Source organism: Chelonoidis abingdonii, chromosome 3 (genome assembly GCF_003597395.2).
Source record: "Chelonoidis abingdonii isolate Lonesome George chromosome 3, CheloAbing_2.0, whole genome shotgun sequence".
Classification (NCBI taxonomy): Eukaryota; Metazoa; Chordata; order Testudines; family Testudinidae; genus Chelonoidis; species Chelonoidis abingdonii.
Window position 1 is genome coordinate 204,083,742 of NC_133771.1, and position 23,705 is coordinate 204,107,446.

Below are 23,705 nucleotides of genomic sequence, written 5' to 3' on the forward strand. Positions count from 1 at the left end.
GACGAAGTGGGTATTCACCCACGAAAGCTCATGCTCCAAAACGTCTGTTAGTCTATAAGGTGCCACAGGACTCTTTGCTGCTTTTACAGATCCAGACTAACACGGCTACCCCTCTGATATTTGGCATTCTATTGATATTGGCATTCTATTGATATTGGGGTTTTTGAATGTAAGTTATTTTTATTACAGCCAAAACTGCAGAACCTAGCTGAAGTCTGAGTCCTATTGTGCTAGGTGCTGTACATATGCTTAGCAGGAGACAGTCCTTGCCCTGAAGAGTCTACAATCTAACTAGACTAGGCAAGCAAAAAGTAGACGAAGGAAGCATCCTATAGGTTGAAACATGACTTCTGGCCAAATTATACTTTCTTTGCTGAAAACATAAAACCACTTTAAATGAACTTGACCACAATATTCCTGGAAAGAATGCAGTTACATTTTTTCTAGTTTTTAATCACTGTGGTTTTACATAAATATATGGTGATCTAAGGTAGAAATTCTAAAAGTGACTCTTCATTTTTTATATTTTTTAAATAAATTTGATTTTTTCCCCCCACTGGAAGTGATTTAATGCTATGGACTGCCTCTTTGTAAAATAATGATAATAGAGAGAGTGTTTACACTATTGATGCTACACTTTCAGAATAGTAGTTGGACAGCCTACTTGTATACTCAACTTTTTTTTGTCTTGATGCTACCTCTCATCTATCTTTCATTAAAAGGAACATCACACATGTTAATCTCAAATTTATTTCCATGTCACGCAGCTCTGGTTGGTGTCTCATTTAAAGAAAAAGAGAGAGAGATTGACTTCAAATGCTAATGAAATGATATATTCCAAGATCTTAGGCAACTTACATTGGAATAATTAAAACTAGGCATGTTGGACAGTCTAATTATTTTATATCAGAAAATGTTAAGTTTAAAGCATCCTGGGTATCCTGGAAGGGTTGGAATTTAAGCAGCAGTATTAGGCTTCATTTGTTGCTGTCAGTGGTTTTTACTTGCAAGTCATAAATAAAAGAAAAATAAGAAAAGAAAAATAGCTGAAAAACTTCACAGGAGGAAAAGGAAGTTAGATGTAAAGTTTTACGCCACTTTCATTTCCGTAGTGGATGTGTTTTACATTTCATAAGAGCTGTGATTTTTGGATCATGATACTACTCGTAAGACATCACTGTGATTTTGGTAAGGGGGCAGAAGTTTACCACGATGTATTTATGTATTCATTCACCTACTACAATCCTGAAACATTAAACGTCATAGCTAATTTTTTGTAAGCACAGGGGCATGTGTGTGAATTTAAATTTGACAGCTTTTGGAGGGGCATGTTGGAGATGCAGCTGAAAGCTGGGTCAGCAAATTGTGTCCAGTGGCAGAAGCAACGGCTGGGTCAGCGAAACGTGGGTCATCCGCCAGGGCTGGAGTAGTGGTTGGGGCTGGGGCTGGAGCAGTAATTTTTTTTAGCTGAATGGTGTCGCTGGTGGGGAGGGAGGGCCAATGGACATATTCCTGCTTGTGCCCCCTTGTGCTTGTCCCTGTGTAAGCATAAAACTTTAGGGCATCCAGGAAGAAAGACTTATCTTGCTTGATATACTATGCAAACATGTAATTTATGTCACATCCAACTGGTGAACATGACCACTTATTGCACGTTATCCAGTGGAAGATGGTAGGCCCACTTCGATCCTACCGAGGATGTTGGATTGCTTACTGAATCCCATCTGAGACAAGTGTTGTGTTCTATAAAATGGGCAAGGAAAATTAATACTAATGGTGGATGGAAGTATTATTGGATTGCTACTGCCAGGGAAAACTGTACACTTCAAATCACTGTGAAAGAGAGAGCCCTTCCCAGCTTCTAAACTTGCCTAAGTTCGCCTACTCTGACCAACTGGACCAGGAATGGGGGAAAGGTGGGGGGGGGGGGGAGGAGAAGAGGGAAAAGTGACATCTCCAAATTAGTGTCAGGTTTGGTTATCTCTAGGTTTAGCATGAAAGGCAACAAAAAGCTCGTTGTCAGTACAGCTGGGTCGTAATGGCTTTTCCACCCAGTGAGAATTTGAGATTTTGAAATTTTTTCCTATCCCAAATAGGTCCAAAAGGCAAAATCTAACCAATAATCTAAAATAATTCAGATTGGGTGAATAAATTTTTTTTCAATTTCAACAATTTCATTTTTTTTAACCTATACACTAATTTTAATGTCAAAACAGTTGTTTTGGGCTGAAAAATGGAACTTTACTTCAAAAATGTCAAAATGGTACCTTTTGAAAATTTCAGAACAATTTTCAAAAAAAATTTCAAAATTGGAACACCAACCCTTTCCCACAAACAGTTTTGGTTTTGATGAATCATCATTTTGAGGTGAAAATTCATTTTGTGAATGACTTCCTAACCAAGTCCAATTGTCCACTCCAAAGCTTGGTTCTTGTTTCACAAAGCAGGACAATCTCACCACCACAAAGTGCTGGCAGAGGTAAATAGTCTTCGTTCACGGGTTAGTGGTTTATAGTGGTACTATAAAATGTAAATGTTAAGAACCCTGGCAAAATGCATGAGCCAGGTGGCCAGAATCTTGCTTCCAGGTTAGGAAAATACAACTAAAAGAGGGTCTACGTTGGAACTTTGTTTTGTGAGCAGAATGTCTGCTAAGAAATTTTTAACAATTAAATTCAGGAGTTAAGACCAGGATTTTCTAAAGTGTTTAGCAACTTTGCATGACCAATTTTTTTTTTTTTTTGAATGCCCTATGTGAGACACCTGAAAGGGGTCTGATTTTCAGAAAGTTTTGTGAGCACCTGCCCTCTGCAAATCAAGGCCTTATAAGGTGTCTCATGTTGGGCACCCAGAAGTAAAGGAATCCTTAAATTGCTAATCGCGTCCAAAAGTTTTCTCTAATCCCGGATGACTATTCAGCAAGTTGCTTCAAAGACAGTAGTTGGAGAGATCTTCATGGTCAATTGATGGCTTCTTGAGGACTGGAAAGACTATTGCATTTTTCAAGGAGTATAACAGGTTTACTGCTCTGAAGGAAGCATTCATAATTTCTATTAGTAGTGGGTTAGTTGTTCCTCACTGGCTTTTATTAGCCGGAAGGAGTATGGATCCAAAATGTGTAGGTCATGTTGATATTTGGCAAATGTGATGAGGCCAAGACTCTGCCAGGGATAATGGGATGGGCAATGCAATATAGATAGTAATGGAAATTTTCTCTCCTGGTTACTTCCATTCAATTTTCATTGCTCTTTCCAGCAAAGCAAGATGAGAGCTCTTCATAGCAGTCAGTACTTAGTCTGCATCAGTACTAGATACGATGTTTGGACTATGGAGTCTGGGTTCATTAGTGAGAATATTTCTGCTGACCTTAACATTATGGAATAATACTAGATGATTCATCCACAAACGTAGATTCATTTTGATTTTAAGAGCAGGTTATTCTAAGATGGGGTTCTCAAACTGGGGGGTTGTGACCCCTAAGGGAGTTGTGAGATTATTACGTGAGGGTTGTGAGTACGTGCACGAAACAGAGAGCGACTGCTATAAAATACATAATTTAAATCCAGCATTTTAGAAAATTACACACACCTTTCTGTTGCAAGGTAGTGCATTTTCTTTAAGAAGTATTGTAAACATATAATGCAGTGATCATTGTTCCTAATCAAAGTATATATTTGTATTATCACAACTTTAAGGAAATTGGACTCTGCAGATTGTAGTATCATGCCCTCAGGTTTGTTGTCTTGAGACTGAAAAGGTGGGACTTAGACAACATTAGAGGGCTTGGTTGTTCAGCAGTTGAAAAGCTGCATTAAACCACAGACCAATCAGAACACTGAGATTGGCAAAGAAAAAGTAATGTATAATTTAACAGTCAGACACAAAGGTAGGATGGTGTGTGTGGGGGTGGGGGGAGCGCCCTTGCAGGGACTATAGCCACCCCAAAATTTGCCCCGCCGCTAACCCTTCCAGCACAGACGCCAGATGTTATGCACGATTAAAAGTGGCATGGTATGGCATTGCTATCCTTACTTTGCAGTTCTATGCTGCTGCTGGTGCCGGTGTTGCCTTCAGAGTTGGGTGCCTGGCCAGCAGCTGCCACTGTCTTGCCTCCCAGCAGCAGGGGAGAAGTAATGGTAGCAATAGGCTGCTAGAAAGTCTGCTGTGAAAAGTGATATTTGTATGTTTGTTAATACTGCTTTTTACAGCCTCCTCGCTAGCAAGTCTGCTGTGAAAAGTGATCTTAACAAACATACAAATATCACCTTTCACAGCAGACTTATCACCCTGTTGCCACCCTTACATCTTTCCTGCTGGTGGCGGGGGCACAGCCTTCAGAGGTGCCAGCTCTGAAGGCAGTCGTGGCATCAGCAGCAGTGCAGAAGTAAGGGTGGCAACGAGGTGCTAAGGCTGCTGTGAAAGGCGATATTGACAAAGCTTCTTTGCGCCTCCTCCCATTATTAGAGTAGCTATTTAAAAAAAATTTTTTATACTCATAACAATTAGACAAAAATGTTTGTCTTAATTTAAAAGCAGTGAGAAAAGGTAAATTCATTCAGTAGGGTTATAAATTTAGCATTTAAAATGTTAAATATAAAAATGTGATTTTAACTTATAAAACATGTTGCACTAAGTGGTTTGCTGTCTGACAGGGATTGCCAATACAAAAAGTTTGAGAACCACTAAAGTAACATTTCCCAAGGGAATATGTTTTTCGGAGGTATTATTTGTATTCCCGTCTTTTGAGCTTACTGTATCTACCTTATCTCCTACTGCTTTTGTTTGCCCATTGTATTTTATGAATGCCTTTACCTTTCTTGCCATTAATCTGTGCTCTTCATTGTCTTCCATAACTGAAGTGGAGGCTCTTCTGTCGTGATTATAATTCAACATTTGGATTGAGGAACTGGTTAATTCTCACATGGTACTTACTGTAAACTTCCTAATGTTCTTCTTGACAGATAAATAGAATTACTTTTTGCTTCTCTGGTTTATAGACTTCTGTGTCTTTTTTCTCCTGACTTTTACGCTGTGTCCAATAAAAATTCTAAATTCGATAATGACTGATGTGAGAAAGTTCCTCCTCTACCTTGGTGGGTCCTGCACTTATTTGGCAGATTTGCTCACCTCAGTGATCTTCCCTACAGTCTGGGTCAACTTCTCCTGTGTCTGATCAGGAGTTGGGAGGTTTGGGGGGAACCCAGGCCCACACTCTACTCCAGATTCCATCCCAATCTACTGTGGATTGCAGCTGTCTGTAGTGCCTCCTGTAACAGCTGCATGACAGCTACACCTCCCTGGGCTACTTCTCCATGGCCTCCTCCAAATACCTTCTTTATCCTCACCATAGCACCTTCCTCCTGGTGTCTGATAACGCTTGTACTCCAGAGTTCTCCAGCAGCACAGCCTCTCACTCTCAGCTCCTTGTGCCTCTTGCTCCCAGCTCCTCACGCACTTTCTCTCCTCTAGCTCCTCCCTCCCTGACTGGAGTGAGCTCCTTTTTAAACCCAGGTGCCCTGATTAGCCTGCCTTGATTGGCTTCAGGTGTTCTAATCAGCTTGTCTATTTGTTGGAGCATGGTTTTAGAGAAGTCGTAAAAGAAGCAACACTCTGAGCGGGAACTACAAATCAAACACCACAAAGAAAATTCAACCGTCTGCTGGTGCACCGACTCGGATGATGAAATGAACAGTGCGTTAGATGAGCACTGCTTTCGATAATCGTTTGATTCAAGCATTGAACCATCGAGCTGCTTGAGCATGTCCTCTGATGATGTGTGGTTGAATATGAGGAGCTATGTGATCTTGTGACGGAGGGGCAGGTCAAATATCTGTGCAACAGCAGCTACAACGGCAGTGGCACGGGGCTGGTGAAACGGCCTGATTGTCAGGCTTTGCAAGGTGTACATGTTATCAGGAGCAGTGGCGCGGATTATCGTACTAGCGCAAAGTTTAAACGTAATCTTGCTTTGGTCTGGAGTATTGGCCTGACTTTAAGTAGGACTGAGTGTTCGTGACTTCTGAAGTTTAGATGGTTTATTTTGTTGAATGTAGTTATTTGTTTGGTGTTTTTACGATGATTTGTACATTCGTTAAGTCAACTTTCGATGATAAAGAGATTGCATTAGCGCAGTACTGCATGGTGTTGAATTGAAGATACAATTTATTTTCGTTTGTTATCGTGTTCAATTTGTATAAAAAAATGTAAATGACCAGCACGGCACTTTGTACATTTGGTGTTGTATGAGATATTATAATATTGAAATGTAGAAACATCAAAATATTTAAAATAGATGTTTCATTTAACAGAACATAATTGCAGATTAATTTTTAATCCATTGTGGTAATTGATTTTATCCATCTCTCCCTTTTAGCTACATTAAAGTGTTTTTAGATTCAATTGCTATTGGATCTTTTCACATTCATTATGCTGAATTGTACGAGGTCACAGAACCAGCCTGATCTTAGTAATGGTCGTATGGATACAGGAAGCACTGGGGGAGCTTTAACATTGAGGCTTGTTACTTGTGAGTTTATCTTCAAAACATAAATCTCTATTAACACAAATAAATAATTGCTAAGTTGGATAGGGTATCACTGACTTTAAAGGTCAGTTGTTTCATATAGTCCTCTTCCACTTAGTTAATATGATTTTGTAAAGCTTCTGTAGTGGTGTTTTCTAGCATTCAGGCTTGTGGCTCAAAGGATGCCATAGGAATTTCCATACTTGGATTAGACCTGAGCACCTTCTAGTCCAGTCATGCACCTGTACAGTGGCACACCAGATGTTTCAGAGGAAGATGCAAGAACATTTCTCATCCCCAATAGACTGGTTTGTGTTTAAGTTATATAGGCTTTCCAAAATTTGTTAGCATTAAACTATAATACTGCTTGTTGTTATCCATATAAATGCCCAGTCCCTTTTGAATCCTGCTAGTTTTTGGCTCAGAGACATCTTGTGGCTAATGAAATTCTGCATTTAATTGCTCATGATGAAAAATATTTCCTTTTAATTATTTGATTGCACCTTTTAGACTGGATTTGAATTGCATGTCCCTTGTTCTTTATGAGGAAGACCTGAGAAAATGGTGCCATAGGCATAAAACCAACTGCCATTGTTCTCACCCATACTGGGGCTTGACATGTTGCTGTCATCCACAAGAGCCACATGCCCACTCCTGCCTCCCCCAGAGGGAAAGATTGCATGACTGGGCTATTTAGCAATTTCTGGGCATTCTGGTGAATTTATGGTTTTTATAGGGCCCTGCTTATGAAAACAGAAATCCAATCCTCATTAGAATGGTGGTTTTAAAATTAAAATACCCAAGCTTAGTGCAATTATTTTTTTAAGTATTGTTTTAGAGGTGTCACTACTTGTAATTTACAACTGCTGGTTCACACATATTTAGAACCCAGCAGGCAGTATGTTTCTGCCTTTGCAAGAATGCCCTCTTTGCTTCAGTGACAAATGTTGAAGAAGAACTTTTAAATGGAGAGAAAACAGCTCCTTAACCACCTTGCTGAGCCTACCCTCACCTGCAATGTTGTGCTCCACGTATTCATCGGTGTCTAGCATTTTTACGAAAATAGGAGGAAAATGCTTTTTGTGATAGTGCCGGGTCGTCCTTTTTATTGTCTCTTCTTTTTTTCTTTCTGGTTTCCTTTCAAAGCAGCTCTTTAAACACTTGGGTTCTAACCACATGCTCCAATTACAACTTTTTTAATAAAAATAAAGTTTAGCTGCTTAAATTTTTGAATAATATGGTCACTTGTGTTCACATATTCTAGTTAACCATACAAATGTATGTTTCTTGAAATATATATCACAATCCCAGTTGCATATCACTAGAAGTTCTTGTTTGTTTGCTCTAGACAAAACAGTTCACCGTTACTTTGCATAGGTGTAAAATCCTGTTGCAGACTCTAACCTATACTTATAACTAAGCAAGAAGATTCCTAAATTATACTGACTTAGCCACCTTTTCTTTATACTCAGTTTAACTTGTAAATCCTCCTTGTATTTAGCTGCATGTGCTAGACAGTATTTAAGCCAACAAGCTGAGCTGGTAGATCAGTGAAGTTTTTTTTTTAATTTTGCATCCCAAAATAAAAAGAAAAATTAGAATTATTTTGCTAGATGAATACTAGAGCTCCCAGATTCATTAAACAATTAATATTGCAATGAGATAATTCTGTTAGACGATTCACATTCATGTATAGTTTTTAACATTTTAACTTATATATTATCAGATATTGTAAACAGAAGCTGAAATCAAAGAAAACTCTGATTTGTATTTGCTATGTGCAATGCTGCATGTTTCATAATATCTAATTTATCTTTAGAGTTGTAAAATTTGCCTATTTAAATAAGCTTCTCATTGGGATTTGGTAACTCTTACTTTTCTTTCTATATCGAGTTCGTGTCATGTGTGTTATCCATATTCATAAAAGGGAGAGATGGATAAAATCAATTACCACAATGGATTAAAAATTAATCTGCAATTATGTTCTGTTAAATGAAACATCTATTTTAAATATTTTGATGTTATTCTAACATTTCAATATTGTAATTTCAAAACACAGAATTACAAAGTGTACACGTGTGTCATCGTAATATTTTTTATTACAAAATATGCAACTAGATAACAAACGAAAATAAATTGTTCTTCAATTCACACTCATGAAGTATCGCAATGCGCAATCTCTTTATCATGAAACGTTGCTTAAACCGACTGTACAAATCATCGTAAAAACACCAAACAAATAACTACATTCAACAAAATAAACCATCTAAACTTCAGAAGTCACGAACACTCAGTCCTACTTAAAGTCAGGCCAATACTCCAGACCAAAGCAAGATTACGTTTAAACTTTGCGCTAGTACGATAATCCGCGCCACTGCTCCTGATAACATGTACACCTTGCAAAGCCTGACAATCAGGCCGTTTCACCAGCCCCGTGCCACTGCCGTTGTAGCTGCTGTTGCACAGATATTTGACCTGCCCCTCCGTCACAAGATCACATAGCTCCTCATATTCAACCACACATCATCAGAGGACATGCTCAAGCAGCTCGATGGTTCAATGCTTGAATCAAACGATTATCGAAAGCAGTGCTCATCTAACGCACTGTTCATTTCATCATCCGAGTCGGTGCACCAGCAGACGGTTGAATTTTCTTTGTGGTGTTTGATTTGTAGTTCCCGCTCAGAGTGTTGCTTCTTTTACGACTTCTCTAAAACCATGCTCCAACAAATCTTGTCCCTCTGAGATTTTGGAAGGCACTTCAGATTATTAAACCTTGGGTTGAGTGCTGTAGCTATTTTTAGAAATCTCACTTCGGTACCACCTTTGCGTTTTGTCAAATGTGCTGTGAAAGTGTTCTTAAAATGAATATGTGCTGAGTCATCATCCAAGACTGCTATCACATGAAATATATGCAGAATGCAGGTAAAACAAAGCAGGAGCACAGTTACAAATTTAATTGACACATTATTTTTTTTAACTAGAATTATCAGCATGGAAGTATGTTCTCTGGAACAGTGGCCAAAGCATGAAGTGGCATACAGATGTTTAGCATATGCGGGATGTAAATACCTTGCAACGCTGGCTACAAAAGTGCTATGTGAACGCCTGTTCTCACTTTCAGGTGACGTAAGTCAGAAGCAGGCAGCAGTATCTCCTGTCAATGTAAACAAACTTGTTTGTCTTAGCAATTGGCAGAATAAGAGGTAGGACTGGGTGGACTTGTAGGCTCTAAAGTTTTACACTGTTTTATTTTTGAGTGCAGTTATGTAACCAACAAAAATGTGCATTTGTAAGTTACACTTTCATGATAAAGAGATTGCACTTCAGTACTTACATGGGGTGAATTGAAAGATACTATTTCTTTTGTTTTTATAGTGTATATATTTGTAATAAAAATAATATTAAGTGAGCACTGTGCACTTTGTAATTTGTGTTGTGATAGAAATCAATATTGAAAATGTAGAAAAACATCAGAAAATGTTTATTAAATTTCATTTGGTATCTATTATTAGTGCATATAATCGCAATTATTTTGTTTATTTGTGATTAATTTTTTTAGTTAATTGCGTGAGTTAATTGCGATTAACTGACAGCCCTAATATTCACCAATTTATTGTTCTGAAAAAGAAAGAGCTTTTTAGTGGAAATGGGATGAAAAAAACATTTACTTTGTATTTGTTTGATTCTTGTTTAATTAAAAAAGCAAAACACTTCAGCTATTTTAGATAAAACGTAAACACTTCTGCAGTATGTAATAACTTTCTTATGTTAGCTTTTAAAATGCTCATTTTGTATAAGGTTAAATTCTAAATTCAATGTTAACCATGTACTTTCCTTCATTAAAATACCTCCACAGCTACTCTGTCTTGGAGTCACATCCCATTCTTCATGTACACCAGAAGAGTGGTGCTAGTGTTAGGATGTGATCCAAAGTGCACTGAAGTTGATTGAAAATCTCCCATTGACTTCAGTGGTCTTTGCGTCAAAAACCCAGCAAACATCCCAGCTCTTACCAAGACAAAGTCTATCAGAGAGACAAAATGAGAACCAGTCTTACAAATTTGTATATGTCAGGTGAAAATTATCTTGGGACAGATCTGTGTGTGTAATCCTTGGCCTCAGTTAACCAATTCCATCCCCACACTACTTGCTCTCCCCTTCATGCTCCATTTCTTGTTTCCATTCTCTCCTCCACATGCATACCCCTTGCTTTGACCCTCTCAAGTTGTGTGCGTGCACTTCTTTCCTGAGGGGTTTGATAACGATCTAAAGTTAGTGGGCGTTATGTGTACCCCAGGAGTGCAGGATCAGGCCATGTATTTGTAATGAAGGAAGTTGTAAGAGTAACTTGGTATCTGCCTCTTCTGAAAGATAAGTGCTGTATAAACAGAAGATTAACTTTTCTTACAGTATAGCAACATAAAGTTTACATATAATGTGTAGCTTTTAATAGCATTTATTCATTTTCATTTCATGTTCATGGTATTTTTTAACGTTTTAAAGGCAAATTTATATGACAGACTTCTTAAAAGTTTCACATAGAATATTGAAAGAAATGCAAATGAATTTAAAATTAAGATACACTAACGTCATGAAAGGCTACAAAAGCAAGAAAAACTTTAGCTGACTATTCCTGGTCCTTTGTGCTTAAAATTGTAGGGGTCTTAGTTCAGTTTGAAATTGTATAGGAACTCTATTTAAGGACACTGTTTCACTGACTTTTTTCTCTGCATGCATAGCCTATGTAATTCTTTCTCCTCTGTTATTTATTTATTTATTTTGAAATTTAAAGAAACAAACACAATATGCAGAATTATAGAAACTTTTTCCTTTTCCAAGGAAACAGATTGGTTTCAAGTTTCCAAATATATAAAAGGGATCATGTAAAAACATAAATATATCTGGAGGAAAACCAGATATGAATTAAGAATTTTTTTTGTGTATAGTTATGTATGTGTTTTTTTTATATGGCGTTAAATGTTAGTGCCAGACCGCAGAAAACTTTCAAACATTGTGAACCCAGGATATTAGAACATATTTTTGTTCAAATACACCAAAAGTTTCTGTTACCACAAAAATCTTCTCTGGTTATGGAGTCTCATTGACTGCCAATGCAGGGACTTTTGCCATTGCATTTTTTACAAAATAATTTCTTTAATTTGGAATTATGTATTTTTGCATAATTTAAATATAGACATCTGGACAATTTACTCAGCCAATGTAATGTTCTATTTTATCAGAAATGTCTGTGCAATGTGTTCTCTGAACTGCGTGCCAGCAGTTAACTGTTTAATATTTAAATAAGGAATTACGTGTTTGCAGTGGAAAGTGTAGTGGAAATTAAGCTGAACCTCTTGGAGTTTATTAAAAGGGCAGTGTCATAATTATTTACTATTTTAATATGTGCAGTCCCAATAGCATTAGAAAGTGTGACTAACTGGATACTTCTTAGAATACTAATACTGATCAGGGAATATTTAAATGGGACTCTGGACCCTCTACATTTCTTCAAGTGACTGTACTGTTGGCTTTAAAGAAAACTTATATGAGATATGATTTGCATTTTCCGTACAGGTAAAGGTACTAAAACAAAGTTTGAATTTCTGCCTACTGCATATTTTCTGGTACACATTTTACATGGTTCAACATACCTAGCCCAAAGATTCAAACAAGTATTTTAGAACCATACTTTCAAAAAAATTAATGAGTAGATCTTCACTGCGGGATTGGGCCAATAAAGCTTTTATTCCTAGTTAGCACTACAGACTAATATAGTTCTGTGGGAGTGAGTGGGATTCTATTTGGGCACTCACATCTTCCACGGAGTTATTAAAGAAATTGCAGTTTCAGAATATTTGTTTCTGACCATGGGAGAACAAGAAGGAACCCAGGGCTGTCATTTAGATAAACAACTAAAATCCCATTCTTGTAGCCTTGATTCAGGAAAGTATTTAAGCATTGCTCAAATTAAGTGTTCTGAAATGCTGTCCTGAATAGGGATGCTTTCCTGAATCTGGGCATTTACTTGTCAACCGAGCACATTTGATCTGGAAGTTAGTGAGTTTCCAAAAAAATTTAATTTTTACAAAATCACTTTTCAGTATAAAACTACAGCTTATTATACTATTGTTTGATACTTTGTGTTCTGCTCTTTGGCCTTTTTGTATTTATAGTCTGTTGAAAATAATACAATGATTTTTTTTCCGTTTAGTGATAAGTGAAAAGTCGATGCATGCTCAGAAACCTGAGCGTCTATTTATTTTCAAAATTATAATTTTTGAGCTTTTTCACTTTGTAACTTGAATAATTGGTTCACTGCTTTTGAAAAATTGCTATACAAATCCAGGTGAATCAAGCCATGGAACAAGTCTAAGCGTTTTTTGCTTCCTAAATATGGCATGCTTACAGACCTCTGGCTTACTTACAGTGAGGATCCTGCCTCCATGGGAACTGATCTTATTGTGACCTGTGGGATGATGCAAGGGCTATTCCTATTTGGCTGGCCTTCCTTCTTCTGGTATCTTCCCTTTTCTTGTTGGTTTTCCACAAAGGAGAGGTTGTCCTTTGTGTGATAGCTTTCCAGTGACCTTGTGGGTGGGGGGAGGAAGACATCACTGACGGAGCAGTAGCAGGTCTTGGTACAAAAACTCACCTTATCATTCCTTATGATGACAAGAGTTAAAAGAAGCTGCCAATAAGAGTAGGATTACTCCCTTGCTGACCCTATCTCCCCTACTCTGACAGGAATTGCAGTAGGGAAAGACAACTTTTCTTGTACTGACATAAGCTGTGTGTGTGTGTGTGTGAGTATGAGAGAGAGCGAGAAAGAGAGACTACTGCTTCCATTACTTTGAGGTAGTAATTGATAATGATCCTTGTTTACAAGATCCTCAGGATGAACAGGATCGCTACATTTGGGGTTAGAAAATTTCTCTCTCCAACTTCCGTCTCTACACCCGCTCACAGCACACTGATCAAGCTAGAAGGAAATTTTCACTTTTCTCTATAGTATTTTATAGGGCTCACCTGACTGAAACTGAGGTTGGAAGAACCCAAGAGAGTGCCCCCATAATGGCTATGGATGGACTGATGCAACCCTAATGAAAAAACTGTGTGCAATTGTATTTCTGAGTTTTATACAGTTCAGAGGAAGTTTCTCTTCACGGTGTACTTTTTTTTTAAAAAGTGTCCCAACTTCGTATGGAGGGCATCCTTAAAGTTGGATGTTGTCCCTTCCTTTCTCAGAACTTTTGTTCATGTTTGGGAGTCCATGTACTAGGGACAGTGTTGGGATGACATAGGACACTGTGGAGATCCTTGTAATATCCTAAGATTTAAAAAAAGCACTATGACAAACACATTGTATCATATGTAACCATATTGAACCCCAAATAGATCATTGGCAGGAGTGGATATTTTAGCTCTACAGGCAGACCTCTACTGCTTGTAGTAATGGAGTAACTGCAGTAGTAGGCTGTTGTCCACTATGTGAACCATTCACTAAAGGGGAATGTGGTTCCTGGTGGCTTCACAGCTCAGGCAGCTTTTTTCTTTTCCACACTGACTGGGTGCTAGTAAGTAGAGGGTTATGGAGAGCAGAAGAGAGACAGAACTCTTCATCTTGGTTCCAGTGCCCAAGGAGTCCCTGGTTGCCAGGAGGAGCAATTGTAGGGAAAGTCCTACTCAGTCCTGAAGCCCCAGTATGGAGCAAGCTCAGTTGTCCTCTGTGGGGATACTGCATGTGTACCCCACACACCTCCTGGGACTGGTGTTCTGTCCCATCTAGTGGCACCAAGACCACTTAGAGAGAGATTAATGAGTCTGCTTTACAGCCTTAGCTAAGAGCCATATGACTTTTTTAGCTCATGCAGTAGAAACTCACGCAATTAGCTCTAGAGGTCCCGGGTTTGATCCTGCCCGCTGCCGACTGGGCTTTGTTGGTGTTACACAGCTCTGTGCTGCTGGCCAGACTGCACATATGTGGGGATGGAACATGCACGGTGCAGATAGAGTCTTGGGAGAATTTAGCTGCCAAACTCTTAACATACTACAAGTAGAACATGGGATCTTTTGATTCCCCCAGCCTCCCCCGAGGCTTTTCACTCCACCAAATTTGAGTGGATTTTCACAAGGATGGCAAAATGCACATTCCTGATATTAGGGCAACCCTTTACCACATTCCAAGTCCCTCCACCAAAGCATTAGATGTGGTAGATCCTCTCAATTAACTATCTTTTAACTTTGGTAGAAGTGTATTTTCCCCTAATCTTATTCTCAGAAATAGCTAAACGTTCTAGCTGAAAGTTTCAAAACCCCTTCCCCTCAGTGTGAGGCAGACACCTGGCATGGAAGGTTTTCAGCCCAAATCAGGCCTGCCGATGTGTGTGTGTCTGGGGGAGGGGAGAAATGGGACAATTGGCCAGGGGCCTGGGCGATTTAAAAGGGCCTAGGGGCTGCCGTTGCCACGGTAGCCCTTTTAAATTGCCCGGGCAGGCCGCAGGGTGGCGACTGCTCCAGGTCCTATGATGGGCCAGCGCAGCATGGTCAGTCCCAGAAGTGACGGATTCGTCACCACCGCCCTGGGCCCCGCACCTGGCTGGGGACAACCTGGGGCCTAAAATTGCTGTTGATGGGCCTGGCCCAAATGGTTTAAGTTCAAGAAAATTGTAAACACCTGAAAACAGGTCTTAAATGGAAAGTGTTAGGTAACCTTACGTGTAGTGGTGCTATAAGCTCTGTCTGTAAAACATACTCTAATAGGATGCATTATGTGTATATAATTTTTAGGAATATATCCAAAATAGGAGACTGATAATGGAATTCAGTTGACTTTCTGTTTTTAGATCTGAATAAATGAACAACAAATCACTTTTAAATCATAATTAACCATTTTATTTTTAATGGTAGTCAGTAATTTTAAACCTTGTTTACCAGCTAAAACGAGAAGCATTTTTCGTCGCTCTTAATTATTCATAATGATTTTTTCCCCCAGTTATGATTTCTGTACATCCTAGCAAGCCTATTTTTTGCCTCAGCAGAGGATGTTAGCAAGTGATTTGTTCTGCAGAAAAAATATGTTTAGCTCTAAATATTTCATGTGTTGCGTTGGGCCGAAACTGCCAGGAATTTGCAACCGGCCATCAACCTGTAATGTTTTGAAGTATTCAGTCTTGTCATATAGGAGTGTTATAAATTATGTATATTAGTAGATCTTACTCAATAAATATTTAATATGTGATAGATGTTTTTGTCTGAAATTACTTTTTCACTTGAACAATGAATTAAGCTCTACATTTTAGTTTTATAAGGTGACATTTCTACAATATCAAGGAGTTGCCGAATGCAGTTTGAATGTCAGAGAGCTGCAGGCAGCATTAATCACGAATTCATTTGTTTTCTGAACTCTTGAAAACTTTAATTCATATTTTACCATTGTGGGTTTTTTGTTTGTTTTGTTTTTGTTTGGGGTGTTTGTCTTGTCATTGCCTCTGTCAAGCCAAAATGTTACAATGCTGGAAAATATTGTTCAGATTTATGTCAACCTTCTGTACTTAGGGGAACTTGCATAGCAAGTCTGCCCACATGTGCAGATATTGTAAGGTCTTGCATGACCCTATAGGGTACACATCAATGAATAGGCAATAGTCATTCCACTGTCACTAGACATATATCTTGTGTGTTTAGAAGTGCCGCTAGAAAAGTGCATGTTTGTGAGATTTGTTAATTTTTCTTTTTTACAATGTCAATTTCACTTGTATACGAAAAATAAATCCTGATTCCTTTGGAGTTTTGCTGTGTGGTTTATATTTCAAAATGAAACCAAACCAAAACCAAACTTCAATAATAAAGGTACTTTTATATCTGAACCTTGCTTTTTAATTTTATGTAAATATTATACTAAACTTTATTTCAAAACAAGCTGTTGTTTCTGGTCTTGTTGTATATATTAAATACATCAATAGAGTATTATGTTTTAAAGATGTTACCAGAAATCATTTATCACTTAAAGGTTGCACTTTTACTCATACTGAATGATACTTTTCTCTATGAGTAGTCCCAATGGAATCAAGCACTTGTAGAATTGTGTACAATTGAAATTATGGCTGCAATTGTTGTTTATTTATTACTGTCAATATTCTATGCTACTGTTACGTTATAGGTTATGCTAATTACTCAAGCTTGTTGGTTTTTCCAGGCTCATTATGAGGACTCTCAATATTTGAACTCTCAATTTTCCATACCTTATGCTTACAAATGCCATATGAATATCCAAACTCTTCATGCAACATCAAAAATAGTGCATAACTTCCATTCAGCCAACATTACTATAGGGTTCTTTTGAGTAATCCTCTTAATCTGCTGTAATACAGCTGCTTTACTGACTATTCCTACATACATTTATAGAATTCCTGAATAGCAAGCTTGGAATTCCCATTTGAAAATTGAAATCTAATTTTTCAGGCTTGTTTATTTCCTTGTGGACACTGTACAAGAGGTCAACTTGAGGTGCGTCTATGCTGCACATTTGCTACATGCCCCCCTAGCATGGATTAAATAATAGTGTAGACAGTGAGGCGCTGCTTGGGTGAGTAGAGCAGACACTTGCTCGCACTCTATGAATTTGTACCCTACTGGGCTCTCTACTTGCCCAAACAGTGCCTACCCCTTCTAAAAATAGCAGCGTAGTGTCCCGCTGGCGCTTTCTCCACAGCAGGGATCTGTTGGAGCCTTTCACCACTGATAGGAAAGTCTCTGGCAGCAGGCTCTGGCAGCTCCCCACTGCCCAAGACTTTCACTGTAGGGGTAAAAGCTCTGACAAGAAGGCAGTGGGGAAGGGCATGGGCGGAGGGGAGCTGTCAGTGGCTTTTCCGCTGCCTCCCTACAGCCAAAGCCTTCCATTGACACATGTAGCTACTCACCGCAGTGTGGTCACAGCTTGCTTTTTTCCGCTCTGTGTAGCTACACATACCCTACATGTAGGTGATGTGCAGCGTAGACTTTGTCTTACCGATTCATTAAAAAATGTTAATTAAATAGAGAATTAACAGTAATACCCTCTTTCTGCTTTGAGGAGAAAGTAAATTTTTGTCATTTTTTGTCATTGCAGGAACAAACCTTAGCCCTGAGGAAAGAAGGAATTGGTGTCGTTTTAGATTCGGAACTGCCTCACCTTATTGGCATTGATGATGATCTTCTCAGTACTGGGATCATCTTGTATCACTTGAAGGTAAACACACTTCTGTGCTTCCACAGTCTTTATCTGCCTCATGATTTTTAAATAGACAACTTTTAATTATAGTATTATTTTATAATGTACAGTAAGTGATCATTACATTTCTCCAGCGCTGTCACATCAGCTGTAAAAAGGCTGTAACTTGTTCAAATTAAAATACCAATCAGTTAGAGCCTAGGTCTATCCTGAGGGTCAACTCTTTAACCAGTGATAGATGTATGACATTCTTGCAAGCTCTGTTGGTTTTTCATTCATCTTGTTGTAAAGCTTGAATTGAAATCCAAATATAGATGAGTTGCCTAAGAACCATCAAGGTGGTTTTGCTCAATATAAGTAAAATTTGAACTAACAATGTCTGATAAAGCAATTTAAAATTGTTCCTAGATAATCAAAACATTATGTGTAAACAGTAATTTGATCTGAAGTACTGTGTCTGTGGGGATGAGTAATAAAATAATGTATCCTATCTTATTTTGAAGAGTTTAAAAAAAACAGCTTTTTTCCCCTGTCTAGGAGGGCCAAACATATGTTGGCAGAGAAGATGCTGCGACAGAACAGGATATTGGTAAGAAAGTTGAGGCATTTTTATATCCATCCTTCCTTCTAATGTCCATTTCTCTTCCGACATCCAAACATACGACATGTTTAAAATTTCCCCTCCTCTTTAGTTACTGATATTCATATATTTTGCTGATTATGAATGTACATTAATACTCTTTTAAAAAACAAAATACACAAGAGAACTGTATTTCGATACATTGGTTTTCATGATCATAATTCAGTGGGCGTATGCGATGTCAAGTGACATTGATAGTAGCGTCTGTTAATAAAACCATATCCTTTGGGTATAATTTGAGAAATAGGAATTGGGCATATTTTATAACAGGTTTCTTTGGTCAAAATATGCCTGGTTTTGTGTTTGTAAAGCTTCCATTAAATTAGTGTGTGTCCTGGACTCTGAAATGTTTGACAAAATGCTGTATGATTATCTGATTATGGTGAAAAACACAGGCTATTTTTCCATGAAAATGCACGTGGGACGTGAAAAAAAGCTACGTGGTCTAGTGAATTAAGCATGGGGATAGGAAACCTGAGTTTCTGTTCTGTCTTGACTATCCTTTAATAATTGTGACTGCAGACAAGCATTAAGTATTTTACATTATAAACATCCTGTATTTTCAGATTAAATATAGTTGCCCCCTAGTTACACATGTAGATAAAAATAATTGTCCCACAATTTAAGATTTGTCTGGAAGGCGTTATTGTCCAGTGGAATTAGAAGAAAAGTTGTCTCTACCAAAAAAAGAGGCAAATCAAATGTCCGCATGGGTTGGTGGAGAGGACACAGAATATTGTCCAGAATAAAGTGACTAATACATACTCAAATGCTTGGTGGTGCGCACCCACAATCAATGAAAAAAAAATTCAAATCTCATTAAATGCTAGGAAAATAACTCTTCTCTTTGCTCTGGGGTATTTTAGTGCTTCATGGCCTCGATTTGGAAAGTGAGCACTGCGTGTTTGAAAATCTCAGTGGTACAGTGAATTTAATACCACTGCATGGAGCACAGTGTTCTGTGAATGGAATTCAGATTACAGAGGCCACACAACTAAACCAAGGTATTTGCTCAGAAAAACATATTTTCTTTCAATTATTTTGTTTCTCCCCGGTGATAACCGTGGAAGGCCTTTGCGTCATAAGGATGCAGTTGTTAACTTCAGTTTTAATTTTACTGTTCCATTCCTCCTCCCTCACTACCCAAAATAATCAGTAGGTTTCTTTGGTTGAACTAGAGAAATGTTATAATGGAAAGAGAACGGTTAACAAGCTTAAACCGTAATTATGAATTCACATGCATGGTTATTAAGTATTTGAATTTATGGATTTTTATACAAGAGAAGTCTATGAAAGGTTAAAAGTCAAATTGTTTGTTTGTATTGCTATAATAAAGAAAAGGAATGCTAGTCCATGTTTGTTACTCCCCCCGTCCCTGCCCCCCCCACCCCCCCCCCACCCCCCCCCACCCCCAAGTCCCTAAAGGCCAGCAGAGCAGGACTGTTTTGGAGCAGAGGAGTATGTTTTCCCTCAGAGTTGCAGGCCGCATGGAGAACACACACACTCCTGCCATCTCTTTTAAATAGATAGCAATCCAGATCAAGCACCTCTGCTGACTGTAGCGCAGAAGAATGGTGTGAGAGAGGGGGGCGATGTTCAGATGGGACGATCACAAGCTATTTAGGGCATTTATAGAATTAGATATAAACAAAACCTTAAACTTGATCGAGAAACCAAGAAACAGTCAGTGTAGATCATTGAGCACAGGTGCATTGTGCTGCTATTGGGAGGCTCTGATTGTACATTCTGCGTCAGCTCAAATATCTAAACATTTTATTTGCAGCTTTGTATTGGCAGCGGTCTGTTGTAGACTTTGTGAAATTTGGTTGCCAGAGCGTATCCCACACTCAAGCACACTGGGGTGTGTGGCCATTGCATAGAAAGAGTTAGGATGTAGGAGGATCTCTTAGTTACTGTGCAGTGAGGCTCTCCACATGAGAAGGGGCAGATTGCAATTGCTGTGAGAAGTTTTGAATGAAATTGTGTGACTGTATCAGACAAGGTTTTGCTGTTTGGTATAGATTTTTTTCTTTGTTAAAATTATTTCACCAGAATTCTGCTGTTTGCTTAAGCCAGTGATTCTCAAACTGTGGTTCATGGAATGCTTGCTGATGCTTTTACAGGGCTAACAGGTCACATGGTGCAGTGTAGCTATTCCTGTACCATCTAAGCATTTAACTGTAAAGGAGCTGAAATAAGAAGGAGCCAGCCTTGCTCCCTTCACTGTATTCACTAGTGTGACAGACCCAGGCCAGTGGGGTACAGGAGTCTGGTAGAGAGTAAATTACTGGTCGCTGGCTGAGTAGTTTCTGTTCCCTGAGTGACCAGAGCAGGGCTGCACTAGAGTAATCAGGAACCTGCTAGAACCAATTCAGGCAGACAAGCTGATTTAGAACACCTGCAGCCAATCAAAGCAGGCTAATCAAGGCACCTGGGTTTAAAAAGGAGCTCACTCCAGTCAGGGAGGGAGGAGCTAGAAGAGAGGAAGTGCGTGTGAGGAGCTGGGAGCAAGAGGCACAAGGAGCTGAGAGTGAGAGGCTGTGCTGCTGGAGGATTAAGGAGTACAAGCATCAGACACCAGGAGGAGGAAGGTCCTGTGGTGAGGATAAAGAAGGTGTTTGGAGGCGGCCATGAAGTAGCCCAGGGAGGTGTAGCTGTCATGCAGCTGTTGCAGGGGCACTACAGACAGCTGCAATCCACAGGACCTTGGGCTGGAACCCGGAGTAGAGAGCGGGCCCGGGTTCCCCCCCAACTCCTGATCAGACACAGGAGGAGTTGACCCAGACTGTGGGGAAGATCACTGAGGTGAGCAAATCTGCCAATAAGCGCAGGACCCACCAAGGTAGAGGAGGAACTTTGTCACAGTAGATGGGTGTGTATTTACTCCAGGGGTGTGGAAGAGGTACTCCTGGGGTGGAAGGGAGTTTCCCTGCTACATTCGCTGTCTTCGCCACAAGGGTGCTAAAGTTACACACACTCTCTCTCTCATGCTGTTCTGTTATACACATATCTTAGCACTGATTATTAATGTTTACTTTCTCAACCTGGAATCTCAGCACTTTTAAATATCTGCTCTAGGTAGTTGTAATTTACTGCTGAGACTTTTAAATGTGTCCTTTCATTAGTAAATTACCATTTATTTGGAAATGTGTTAGTGTTTAGATTTTCCTAGGAATAAACGCACATAATTATCACTTCCTTCTCCAAATTACTTCAAACATTTGTAAATTCTAGTTAATGTGCTTTTTGTCTAAATACAGCCTACTGTAATATTTTCGCCTCATAAAAACATATTACAAGATTTTCAGCAGCATTAAATCCATCTTTAAATGTTTGACTGTTTTTCCGTTTTGAATAAATCCCAACCTAAATCCAATTTGGATCCAAATTTAGGCCAAAATACCATCACGTTTTTACTAAAAAATTCCCTTTTTTTAGAATTCAACTAAAAATAACTTTTGCCTTACAACCAGGAAAATTCTCACTATGTATCAGTTAATTTTAATGGTTGCAACATTTTTTTTCAATGTGGTGGGGATAAGTTTGGTGATATAATGTGCAGAACCATGCACATTTTATTTTCATCCAAATGTTTTGGTTTTTTTTTCTGTTGAAACTGGATATGAATGGGGAGAAATGAGTTACATTACCAGATAAGAATTACGCCAGTGGTGGGGAACATGCCTTTTGATGCTGTCTGATAAACCCTTTCCTTTGCCGCATACTCCCGCTCCGAATGTAGGTACTTAAAATAAAAAAATAAATCATGCAACTCATAGCAAATCCATTTGTTTCCATGACAACATCAACTCTATACTTTGCACACATGCATTCTGATGGGGAATTGCATTGTACAATCATGTAATATTGAGCAATGTGACCTCTTCTTTAGCAAATATTTGGCAACCTTTGGTTAGGCTCAAATATGTTTTTCGTTCTGTTTTAACGTAGATACTAACCTAAGTAAGTGCTTTCAAGTGGGAGTAAAAATTGTATGATCATGCTTATATAATAAAAAGAATAACACTAAAATGTTAATTTGTCAAATATAAATCCTCATCTGTAAAATGGAAACAACGTTCCTCCTACCTTATAAGGGTTTTGTGAGGCTACATACATTAAAGATTGTGAGGAATTCAGATATTATAATGATGGGAGCCATATAAGTACTCCCTATTTAGATAAATAGGAATCTAAATGTGCAGCTAACAATGGAGTGTCCTACTTTGTATGCATAATCACCTAGTTTCAAACATTCCTACTTTTTTTTTAAAACCATTTTTTCAGATTTGTAGGAACAATAATGCTTATCCACATGCTAATTCTGAAGTTTCAGTTCACTTGTTTGTTGTTTTCATCTGATCACATGGAAAAGTGATTAAAGATTTTAGAGTGATTTTTACACTCACTCCAAAATAGATTAAGGAATTTAACTGAAATCAGTTCCCCTCCACCCTCTTAAAATAATGAAAATAACCTTCCAGGAGAGACCAAGAATGAAAATGAATATGTTTGGGAAAATTATAATCATATGAAATAGTGGTAGAATGGAAGTCGTTTTACAACTTAAACTGTAGTGGTTATGACCAACAGGGACCTGTTTAATGTGCTTTTATAAAAAAAGGATACCCAATGCATTTCATGACAGGCCAACCTGACTGCATCACATAAATTACAGAGATGGTATCGAGATGACTTTGCAACACAAACCTTCATGAACAGTAAATCTTTTTAAGATTAGACTGGGATGAAATGCAATAGCACTGTTACTATAATCCAGAATTGAAAGCAAAGGATGTTTGATTTCACCTTTCTGTGTGATAATGCCAACATTTCTCATGCCCTTTGTCTGCCAGATTTATTTAGATTGTAAAGCACTTCTGTGTGTGCAAAGTACCGAGCATAATGAGAATCTGTAGGCATTACCAACATACAAATATCTACAAATACATTATTAAAATTTTTTTTACAAAGTTTTCTTCAAAGTCGAACAAAAGGGAAGGGAGACCATAGAACAAGATGGCATCCACGTATATACAAGATACATAAAAACTTACAGTCAGGAACAAATATGAATGCTTACTTTAAGAATCAGTGGAGACTATATCAATTGATACTCATGCTCTTCTAAGTATTCAGACAAAATATTAAAGATCTCCCACTAGACCATAAAAAAACTTTTTGCAAATTAGCAAAATTGCCCACATCTGAAGATGTCACTTTTCCATTTTAGTTGGATAATTATTTTGGCCAATAGACTTGGCGCTCTCATTACATTAGGAAGTCTAGATCACCTAAAATAAATACTGTAACTACAAGTCTTATAGGAA

General features: G+C 38.3%; 1 protein-coding gene across 7 annotated transcripts in view; it reads left to right on the top strand.

Moving 5' to 3' along the window:
• KIF16B (kinesin family member 16B) overlaps positions 1–23,705 on the top strand; it is a 220,011-nt gene that overhangs the window by 68,626 nt on the left and 127,680 nt on the right. For all 7 annotated transcript variants that reach the window (XM_032763280.2, XM_032763281.2, XM_032763284.2 and 4 more), the window contains 3 exons: positions 17,634–17,753; positions 18,273–18,324; positions 19,242–19,379. In XM_032763280.2, the coding sequence (XP_032619171.1) occupies positions 17,634–17,753; positions 18,273–18,324; positions 19,242–19,379 (310 nt within the window). The remainder of the gene's footprint in view (positions 1–17,633; positions 17,754–18,272; positions 18,325–19,241; positions 19,380–23,705) is intronic.